Source organism: Alligator sinensis, unplaced genomic scaffold (assembly GCF_000455745.1).
Source record: "Alligator sinensis unplaced genomic scaffold, ASM45574v1 scaffold156_1, whole genome shotgun sequence".
NCBI lineage: Eukaryota > Metazoa > Chordata > Crocodylia > Alligatoridae > Alligator > Alligator sinensis.
This window is the reverse complement of record NW_005841844.1, coordinates 3,673,784-3,685,420: the sequence shown is the minus strand read 5'-3', so window position 1 is coordinate 3,685,420 and position 11,637 is coordinate 3,673,784. Positions and strand designations below refer to the sequence as shown.

Genomic DNA, 11,637 nt, shown 5'->3' with positions numbered 1-11,637 from the left:
GGGGGGGGAAGACATGGGGGACAGCAGATCAAGGTCCCCATGGTGAGGGAGGGAGTGGGGCTGGTAGGGGCAGAGCCACAAGCAGCTCATCCAGGAGGCGTGGGGAGGAGGCAGCTTCCGCCACTGTGCAAACCACAGGGGAAGATGGGGGGGCATGTGCCCCCCCCCATCTGCTTAGGGCAAGGGTGGACTGCCCTTTACAGACTCTTCCCGGCAGGGGGGGCTAGGCTGGGGCTGCACTCTGGGCAGGTGGCAACAGCACTGGGGGGGGGTGCTATGGCAAACTTTGGGGTGGCTGTAGCCCCCCCCATAAACCCCCTTCCCAGTGCTGCTGCTGCCTGCCCTGCCCAGCCCAAGTGAAGGCCCTACCACCAGGAAGAGCTCAGCACAGCCCCAGCCCCAAGCATGCAGAGGGCAGCCTTCCCTCACCCAATGCACAGACCCAGGGGGCACATGCCTCAATGCCTCCCTCAGGGTACGCACAGCAGCAGTCACTGCCCCGCTTTCTGCCCCTCCCCACCCTGGACAAGCTGGTCACAGTTCGCACCCCGGCTGTGCAGCGCCTGCCCCTTTCTCCACCCTAGCCCCACTCCCTCCCTCACCGTGGGAGTCTCGATCTACCCCCACCACGCCCCTTCTCCATCACAGACTTACCAGCTGGATACTGCTCTCTAAGCTGCCAGGCTGCATATCAGCAATCGGATCGGTAGTGGCCAATATGGCTAGTCCACAACTGGCCATCGGTATCAGCCCAAGAAGTCTTTATCAGTGCACCCCTTATTGCTTTAATGAAAATTTAATTATGGGGGAATAACTGTGTTGATTTTACTGTAAACCTACTTGACTGAAACTTTTTAAGGGCTGATGTATAAAATAGGGTGGTGATAACATCTCAAAGCTATGAGATTCAATGGTAAAGAATGTCTTACAATGTCCAAGTCTTAGAGATGTTATGAGCAAGAGCAAGTCTCACCAGGAGTATGCTCCTTGAGCTCATGAATATGGCCAATTAATTTGACTGCACTTTTGAGAAGTTAATTCTACATCTGCTTGTCCTGAAACTGTTTCTCCTGAAAGACACCGCTGTTTTTGAAAGGGTGACTGAAAATAACACTCCCATTCTGAAAACCCAGTTCTCAAAATAGATCATGAATGTGACTGGGTGTTGACGCAAAATTGAAGAAAAAAGCAATTAAGCAAATATGTTTACCCACCGCCGCCTCCCCCATATTTTCCTTTATCCCAAACAGAACAATTTAAAACGTTGTGACCTTAACCCTACAGCCCCTTATGCTTGTAACAGTTGAGCATCTCCTAAATGCCATCTACCACCATGCCTTGTCCACCCATTGCACCAGATTCCACCTACTAGATTATATCCACCAGCACTGCCTGCACACCTCAAAAAATGAAGTGTGATTTCTTGCTGTGAAACTAATTCTATCATGATTTATAGCCACTGATGACAAGCAACTACAACTGATTTTGGGGTCCCAACCAGTAAAACTACATGAACCCCTACCACAACAAAATCTGTCCTCCTCCTCTGAGACTTTTACATTCAAAGATTTAGGAACAGGCTGGTCACTTGGCTTATATTAATCACAACAAATAGCAGTATCAATGCTCTCAATCATTATGGTAAGGATTACTATTTCATTCAATGTTTGGCATGGCATTGTGGCATGGACACAGAATGGATCAGAGAATTTGCTTCTTAAAAACACTTTCAAAACGTAGGCCTTTTGAAAAACTTCGTTCCTCATTTTTTCTGTTACTGTTTATCCTTGCTCTTTAATAGAAATATTTTGAAAACTTAACTTTGAGAAACTGCCAGAATGGAAAGGGTTGCTTTTTTACAATAAAGTTGTTGTCAAAGACATGCACTGAAGTTCAAACAGAAAACAAACTGACAAGACTTCCATTCACAAAAGCAATTCATTGTATATTTGCATTCCTGTACATATGAAACAGGTTAGCCCACTAATACTGAGATGGTTTAATCTTCAAAAAACATCATTAAACAAATTCTAATACAGAAAAATGAGTGGTTAAAATGACTTTTATATTACTTATATTTTATATTTATATTACTTATATTTTAAATAAAATCAAATGGTTGGGGTGTTTGAAATATGAAGCAGCAATACTTTAAATAACTGAATTTCTGTAAGATTTGCATAAGTTCTCCCCCCAAACATGGAAATAACAATTTGCCTCCTTACCTACAATTTAAATCATTTACTACATATGAACAGTAAAGGATTTTGAGATGTAATAGTCTTATCTTTATAGTAAGCCCACATACTTAGTTTACAAATGTTTTAAGATGATCAAGAACTAGGTAAGTCAAAAAAAACCCTCCATGTTTCCATGCTAACAACACTGACCCGTATTCAAACATGCACAATATAGTGTATTTCTGCTGTAACCTGGAGCACACTTAGTAAAAACAAGCTCATCATCTTCAAATGAAAATTCAATTCATTTTGATTACAGGCCATTAAGGACACTGCAATTGCAAAGAGAAAGAATTGGCAAAGCTAATTTTAAAATTAAAGTAACAAAGCAAAACATATCAGGCAACATGCACAACTATGCTAGTTGTATCACAACTGCAGTAAGACAAGCAGCAAGACAGCTCACTAACCACCCCCCCAAAGAAAAACCCTATTTTACAAAAAGAAAAACAAAAAACCCTCTTAACAAAGACACCTACAAAATAGTTAAAGTAGAAGATTTCAGAGGATGCACAAAAAACATTTAGCAGACTTAACAATTTGATTAAACAGAGTCCTGAGAGAGTTTAACAATGTTCACAGCATACGCATAACACATTTACAACAAGAAAGAAGAAAGGCACCTGGAGACATCTGACACTGGGCATGCTCTGCAGGCATCTCAGTGCGCACATGCTCTCTACCAGGTTGGAGCAGCCTAGCCACAAAGACCTTGGCACAGAACACTGCAGGGTGACAAAAAGGAAGGAAGAGAAGAAGCAGTTAGATGCCACAACGAATCACTTAACGCAGGCAACTCATTAGTACTTTAAAGTGGATAGTTATTTGTGTTAATTTCTATGTTAATCAATGGTTAGTGGCCAACAGTAAAATAACTCGTGAAGGTCTTTTTATACTACATCATGCCCCATTCTACAAAGGATAAGGCCCTGGCTTCTCCATTCCCAACTGTTCGCTCTTGGTGCCTTTTTGAGAAGTCCAGATGATAACTTCATACTTTGTCTTCATTTTATGTCTAATGTTTTCTGCTCTCAAACTAGTCCAGAATTTTGCATTCAGGAACGTTGTGGTCAAAACATTTTGGAAAGTGGATTTTTTTTTTACTTTGGTATCTAGTGTGCTGGTATATTCAGTTACATATTTGCATAACGGATTTTACTACATTCTACTTTTGCGCTCATACTATGGGCTTGTAGGCACTAGAAAGTGGGGCCATTAGAATATTATCTTGAGGAGTTGTGTTAAACAATATGATAATAAACAAGGCTTCACCTTCAGCACAAACCCAAGTTACATCAAACATCTACAGCATCCTACTGTAGGCTTAACTGAAAAGGCTCCTTTATCATCACATAGTTAATTTCTCAAGGTGATGTTCTAAGACAATATTCATTTTCCAATAAAAAGGAGGACAAGAAGATACGCATTTTACTCTTCTTCAGAAACATACAGTATTTCATTCCAATTTCAGGACCCAAACCAACTTAAATTATAGATGTGCTATCTTAACTGACTTAATTGACAAAATTCCGTTGCCGATGCAAGTGCAGCATTTGGCCTGCAACATCTTTATCATGAGTAACAGGAAAAGCCATTGACAGATTCCAGGCTGTTGGAATGGAGGTTAGAAGTGTTTTGTTTTGTTTTTGTTCTTAACTTAAAAAAGAAATTAGATACAGAAGCTAGAAAGAAGCTTTAGAATCCTATAACATCATTTTACAGGATCATTTTTCAGGCTATAGTAGTAGAGTTAAGATAACCAAAAGTAATTTCAGTTATTCACAACCAAGCAGCAGGTATACGCAACTCTGAAAATCTGGCAGTCCTAGCTTTTCTCATTAACAAAGCTACAGACACTTGTGAAACGCACCAAATGAAGCTAATTAGAAAAAAAAGTTTAACGAAGTCAAAAACAGTACAACTCCAAATGGAAACCTAAGAAATGCAGCTTAGTGCCAGTACTAAGAGAAGGGGTCTCAAGCAAGTGAAGAAGTTAAGATCTTGTTTTCTAATAAGCTTTCCTGTTTTTCTGTTCAAGATTATTCCTCTGATAAAATTGAGAAAGTATGAAGAGAAAAGAAGGCCAAAAATTGTGCAAATATCATGAATTACTCAAATTCTCCCTTTTGATGTACAGTAAAATCCCTGTTCTCTGGCATAAGTGGGGAATCAGGGGTGCCATTATGCTAAAAGTGCCGGTTACCCGAGGCACAGGGTTTCCGGCTGCACGCTGGGGGGGTTTGGCAGCAGCCACGCGCAGTGGCAGCAGCAGTGCAAGGTGGTAGGTGGCAGTGCCTACTGCGTGCGAGCTTCCCCCCCAGCAGGAGCCAAAGCGGCACAGCGCCGTGTGCATCCCGCCACTTTTGATGCAGCGCCAAAATTCCGGTTAATAAGGTATTCCGGTTGGTGAAGTACCAGATAACAGGGATTTTACTATATTATGAAAGTCAGTGACCATGGTTGTATTTAAGCTAGTTACATCAATGATCTTTACATTTTATATGGATGCAAGACTACAAATATTAATATTCTATTATTTTTTATCCAATATCTAAGCATAACCATGAACCATTCTAGTTACTGGAAAGTTAACTTTTAAAATCTGAAGTTGATTTTCACTCGCTCTCCAACTCCCAGGGTCTTGGGATGTAATTTTTCTTGTAATACACGACTGTATCCGCACCCAAAATTTCATCCCCTAAACTATATTAATAAATCCATAGCTACAGCAGAAAAAAACTCAAGGTCCAAATTTCAGAAGACATTGTCAAGCAAAATCATTTCAGAAGAAAACTGTAGAATAAAATGTTGTAATACTGAGATTTAAAGATGAGAGATCTCAAACCTAACATGCCAAAATTTGTCAACATTCAACTGGTAATTGAACTGTCTGGCTCAAAGACTTATCAAAAAAATCTCAGGCTGCTGAATTTTCTTCTCATTGATTTAGTTGCCTGATACCATTAGGAGAAACAACTCATCAGATATTGATTCTTATTCATTTACTATCACGTAGCATGTCACTATATGCAGTTATCTAAAATTTTATTTTATGGATTAGATGTGTGGATTAGCCCCAGTCAGTCAGTCAAGCTTCTAGATCAGAGGTTCCCAACCACCGGGCCGCGGTGGTTGCTGGGTCATGGCATGAGCCCCCAGCTCAGCCCCCCATCTATCCACCAGGACGAGAGGCTTCTGTTGCCAGTGGTGACATGCAGAGTGAAAGCTGGGGGGCGAGGCAGCCCCACAGGAAGGAGGCAGTTTGCTCTGCCGCTCCCGTGCTGGTCCACAGCACAAAAAAGGTTGGGAACCACTGTTCTAGATCCTTTACCAAGCTGGGGTTTTAAAATGTCCTTTAGGCAGAGAGAAGGTAAAACCAAAAGAAAGCCCATAAATAAGTTTCAAATTAGTTTAAAATCCAATGGGCAAAATCACTTCAAAATATCTGTGTCAAGTTTAAACTATAGGAGATTTTTTTAATAGTATTATAAAGACCTTAAGAAAAGGATTAATAAAGGAAAGGCAGAGACACATAGCTATCACTATGTTTGTGTACTAAAAGCAAGTCAAAGAGGGCATGTTCACACTAAGGAATAAGTAGCTACCTGTAAGCTTCTTTGTTGAGTTATTTTTGATAACTGGGGTTGCGGAAGGGGAGGGAAGGATGGGGTGGCAACAGGTAGAGCTGGTGGCAACGAAAAATGTGACACTACATTGACAGTTTCCACATTTCATGTTAAATTAATCTCATCCAACTCTAATGCTGTAAAAGCAAGGAAGGATGAAGAAAGTGCATAAATATAGTAATGCATAAAGTTATTACCTCCTAGAGATCTTAAAATTCCTAATGTCAAAAATTAAATGAAATTTGGACATTTTGGCTTGGACCATGCAAGTCTTTTTTTTTTTTTTTTTTTTTTGTGGACAAAAGTGGGGGGTGACATTTAAGTCAAGTTAAAGCACATTTCTAGAGACAAGAGCAGTGTTCCCCTTAAATATTTTATGCTAATTAGTTTTCTATTTGTTAGATGAGAAGCGCTAAAAACAATAGCAGAAGTACTGAACATCCAAAAAACCAGGATCACCAATCAGAACATATAGTAAATTTCACTACTGACCAAACTGATTTTTTATTACCGCTTCACATGGTTTGCTATTAGACCAATTTACAAAGCTCCACGGAGATCAATAAAAATAATTACTAAGTATGGAGGAACTGGATAAATCAAGGGATACTCGCCTGAAAGGGGAAAGTTTGATAAATCACAGCAGAATTATTTAAGATGAGATAAGAGAATTGGTCAGATACGTTTATGCTCAGGAGTACTCCAAGTCAGCTGCAGAAAACTCTGTATTCAAAGCAATACTGCAAACAGTATGCATAGGTCATCTGCATAGTTCACTGATAGATGGTCAACCAAATACTGTAAAAGCATAAGTGAAGTTGATATCAACACCAACCTTTGGAGTATGCAGGCTAAAATAAACTAAATCCTATCTCACTCTTTAAGGTACAAGAGGCAGGGGAATTTCATATAGGTAGGAAGAGAGGCTTTTCCTTTTCTACAAGGTATTTTGAAATTACAGGTATCAATCACTGTCAGAGACAGTACAAATGAATTGCTGAATCATTGCTCTGATCTTTCACAGGTTGTTATATCCATCACGGATACTACTGGTATACTGAAATAATTTTGCTGGGATTACAGTCAGTTATGCTAATAATTAATTACTTTAACCAACAAGAAAGTTTAAATATGTAACCAGACTACCTACAGAGAATTTGCTACCCATTAACCCATTCAAGTGAGTAATATCAGCAGGACTGGAACATCGGCTAATGCAAAAAGAACTTTTCAGACTAGGAGTCATGATAGGGAAATGATGTTTTTTCACATACATCAGAATTTCTTATGACCTCCTTTACAAGTATGAACATTCGTTCCCTGGTACGTAGATTATAGTGCCACTAGCTTTGGAACTGTTTCACAAAACTGCAATACCACATGCACAAAAGTATTCTAATAAATCAAGAAATACTGAGAGACAGTGCCCTCAAAATTAAAATCTATAGAAGCATTTGAATAACTGAAACTTAAAAATTATTTTTATTCTACAAAAGACATGATAATTTAGAGTCATTCAAAAGGAATGATGTCTGACTTGCCCCTAGCTCTTTAGGACAGGTCAAGGAAGGCTCTATACCAGGGTAGGCAACGTTTTTTGGCCAGAGTGCCAAAAAACCCCACAATGCCTACCTTGGAAGGTGCCGGAGTGCCGGTATGCCAGAAAAACAAAATGAGGGCAGGGAGTACATGGCAGGATGCCCTGCTCATGCCCCTTGCCCCCCACGCCTGCTGCCTCTTGCCCCCAACCAACCCCCTGCCCCCCAACCTGGTCTCTGTGGCTATCAGCAGCTACCTGGAACCTGGGCCAGCTGCAAACATCTGCTGCCTCTCCACCCCAGCCCCCGCTGCCTCCCAGCCCCAGACCCAGCCCCAGGGAGGCAGCAGATGCAGGGATGCTCCCTGCTGTGCTGCCCTTGCCGTTGCTTCTGCAGAGCAGCATTGTGTCCTGCTGGCCAGGTCCAGTGGGGGGGGCGCAGAAAGCTGCCTGCCGCTCTCAGCTCCCCGCTGCACTGGCCACACTTTCCCTGCACGCGGGGGCAGCAGAGAGGGGCACAACCCTGCATGCCGTCCACGCTGCTCCCGTGCATGCAGGGGAAGTGCGACCCAGGTAGCGCAGAGCTTGCAGCAGCAGGCAGATGCCCTGCGATGCTCCTCTGTGCGCTGCTGCTCCGGGTCGCACACGCTGCACTCCAGAGGGCCCAGGGGAGGGCAGCAGGGCCAGGAGCACAGCGGGTGTGACCCAGAGCAGCAGTGCACAGAGGGACCACACAGGGAAACTGCCTGCTGCTGCAAGCTCCATGCTGCCTGTCGCACTTCCCGTGTGCACAGGAGCAGCATGGGCAGCACGCAGAGTTGTGCCCCTCACTGCCGCCCCTGCCTGCGGGGGAAGTGTAGCCAGGGCAGTGGGGAGCTCAGAGCAGCAGCTTTGTGTGCCCCCTGCTGTGTCCCGCTGCACCAGGATCCAAGGCTGCTCTGCAAAAGTAGCAGCAAGGGGAGCACAGCGGGAAGCATCCCGGCATCTGCTGCCTCCCTGGAGCCCGGGCCGGGGCACAGAGGCAGCAGATGTTTGCAGCTGGCCCAGGTTCTAGGTAGCTGGTGATAGCCACAGAGCCCAGGCTGCTTGCAGCACTGCTTCCATCCTCCCAGCCAGCTGCTGGGAGCAGCCTGGGCTCCGTGGCTATCACCAGCTACCCAGGGCTGGGACCAGCTGCAGCCAGGAGGCTACAAACAGCTTATGCCCTCCCAGCCCCAGCTGTCTCTCAGCCCCAGATTCCAGGAAAGCAGCAGGTGCCAGCACTGCGTTGGCAGTTTTCCTTGGCACACGCTGGGACCAGGGCTGAGGAGGCAGCAGCTGTTTGTAGCCTCCTGGCTGCAGCTGGCCCTGGCTCTGGGTTGCTACTGATAGCCACTGAGCCCAGTCTGCTCCCAGCAGGGCTTACAGCATCGCATCCCAGCTGCCTGCTACCCCAAGCTGGGGCCGGCTGCAAACAGCTGCTGCCTCCTGCCCCCAGCCACAACGCGTGCCAAGAAAAATGGCCTCGTGTGCCATTCTCGGCACACGTGCCGGGGGTTGCTGACCCCTGCTCTATACCAGCAGTTCTCAACCAGGGTGCTACAGCACCCTGTGGCACTCTCCAAGATCCTTCCGAGGGTGTTACAGGATACCACAATATTAGCACTGTTCAGTGTGCAAAGAAGATTCACAAGACAGAATGAGAAATTTCAAATAGAAACCCAAAACGTTAAAAACATTTTGACCTGTTCCGAGCTTTCTCCGTTCTTTGCCATAGAATTGCTGTTATGTTTGTGTAATGAAAAAGAAAAAAAAAAAAAATCAACTGAAAACTAAAACCTGACAGTTTCCAAGGGCTCCCTTGACTAATGAGGTTGAAAACCATTCCTCTATACAAAAATGGTGTCCCATAGGGAAAGTTACAACACTCAGTATCCAGGAATGGAAATATTATGCTACTTTAGTTTAAAATATCAACATTTGCATTATAAATCCTTTTTGTTGAAGATTTTATCGTTATAAAAATTCTCTAGGATAAGACTTGATAGTGAAGGTACCAACCAGGGAATTATTTTTCTTTAAACTAGGCATATTTTAATCAGTTACATGTCTTAAAGTATGAGATCCAGAAAAATATTTATGGTTTTAGACACCTGTCCCAATGTCGAGACCCTTTCTCAAAATGAGATTTTGCAGACTTAGTCCAATATGCACCCAAGCTTTGTTTATTTTTTAATAAAAAGAAAAAAAATGCAACAAATGAAATAAGGCTTAGAGATCATTAGCTCACACCAGCTATTTTTTAAAAAGATATTCTTTTTAAACTAAAGATATATCACCATTCTATACACATGAATCTACATTCTAGAATTTATTTTTTTTATGTATAAATAGACATTAAAATGGAAAAGGAAAGGAAAATTCATTCAGTGACTTAAACCTTTAAAAGCCAAAGTCTATAATATACACTCCCTTACCCTCCTTGTTGTGCCAATGAATTTATCCATTAGTAAGCATAGCTCATTGTCTAGATTTCCCTAGAGAACGGGATCCATATTTATAATATCAAGATACAAAAGGAAGAACTGAATTTCCCTTAGTTTCATAGCTGTAAATCAGGTATGCTATCCATTTTCTGTAACTTTCTATGGCTCACTAGGTTTTGGTCTGACCTTGGCACCAATGAAACTGAAGCTCCTTCCCCAGTCTCTAATGCATAACTGCGTAAGTACTTTGTATTGTAAGATTAAGACTAAGAGTTAATTGCTGACAATTAAAATACTGTTCTAGGTCTGAGAGAGAAAGAGAAAGATATAGCTTTGTAAAATTTTGACCTAGTGCAGCAGTTCCCAAACTGTGGGTCACAATCCTAAATGGATGGCGTCACAGGGCTGGGGGTTGGGAATAAGGGGCCATCCTGAGGAAATGGGGTCATACTGAGGAAAAGTTTGGGAAACACTAACCTATTGAGTGGAAATTAAGTATTATTACCACTTAAGAAAAAGGTTATACAAACAAAAAATCAAATTTAAATTTGGCTTCATGTTTTCCTTTCCTTAAAAGAAAGGAATATCAGAACAAACTGTCAAGTAATAACACTATTCAAAGGCAGTAAGTAATATGTTACTACGCATCATGGAGCAGTTGACAATTGCTTAGTAAACTCAGGTAGCAAAAGGGGTTTGAGGTATCATCATCCAGACTTTTCTTGACATCTTAGCTCCTTAAAGGACTTGCTTAATGTATTCATAAGCAGAACTGTGCTGCAAGTATTCAGAACAAGTGTTCTGTAAACTATATTATCAGGAACATTTAATGGAAATAGTGTGGGACAAATGCTATGCGAGTAAGTATTTCATAAATGGCAGCCTGGTTTAGCTTGATAATACATTCTCTGTTCCATGTACTTTAATACCAACTTTCAGGAAATCTTATTAAAATTTTCTAAAATGCAAACCAGCTTATGACAGGTCAATAGTACCTTATCCTCCTCACACTTACACAGCAAAAGCAAATCTTCTGTTGAAATGCACCACATATGCATGCAGCAGAGAAATTACCTTTCTGAATCAGCAGCATCCTATGACCACATTTCCATAAACAAAATGGAATGCCATATCCAATTTTCAGTGTCTGGTTAGTCTGAATATTGTGTTTATAACATCTCTGAAATACTCTGTTGTGAAACAGAAATTCTGCTTCATTTAGAAAGGGCTACTTTCTCATTTTATTCATGGCCAAGGAAGTTGCCATTGTGCAAAAATCTCGATTTACTTTGTAATTTTAGCACGAGTTTAAAACACTTTAAAACTGAGTTTCTCAGAAGTCAAGGTAAACATACAATTATAATCCACAAACTCATCTTAAAGACTTATTTATGAAAGTTTTTACCATTTTTTCCTTTTTTTTTTTTTGTTTACAAAAAGACATTGTGAAACCAATCTTTGAGTCTCTGTCATTGGGTAACAGTCTAGTTAAGGTAGATGATGGGCATTAAAAAAAAGTTACCTCAGTGATACAGCCTCCCACAGTCCATCTACTTAAATTTTGGGAAGAATCTTGCATGAAACATCAGTAAGTTCAAAGCAAGACATAAGTGGAAAGTAATTAGATTACAATAGCTCTCTACATAACCAAACAGTAGTTCTTTGTAGGACAATATAAATTAATGGGAGGGTGATCAATAATGCAGTCCCATTTTGCTCCTGAAGATCAATACATGAATTTGCTAAAGCAAAATAAATACTACAAAAGG

At 41.7% G+C, this 11,637-nt stretch overlaps 1 protein-coding gene across 5 annotated transcripts in view; it reads right to left on the bottom strand.

Annotated features, from left to right (window-relative positions):
• FBXW11 (F-box and WD repeat domain containing 11) overlaps window positions 1-11,637 on the bottom strand; it is a 170,901-nt gene that overhangs the window by 106,125 nt on the left and 53,139 nt on the right. For 3 of the 5 annotated variants that reach the window (XM_006015730.3, XM_006015727.2, XM_025206091.1), the window contains one exon: window positions 2,864-2,965. The exons of the other annotated variants lie outside the window; for them this stretch is intronic. In XM_006015730.3, coding sequence (XP_006015792.1) covers window positions 2,864-2,914 — 51 coding nt within the window. In that variant the 5' untranslated portion in view covers window positions 2,915-2,965. Of the gene's footprint in view, window positions 1-2,863; window positions 2,966-11,637 lie in introns of those variants that run through there. 5 annotated transcript variants of the gene reach the window in all.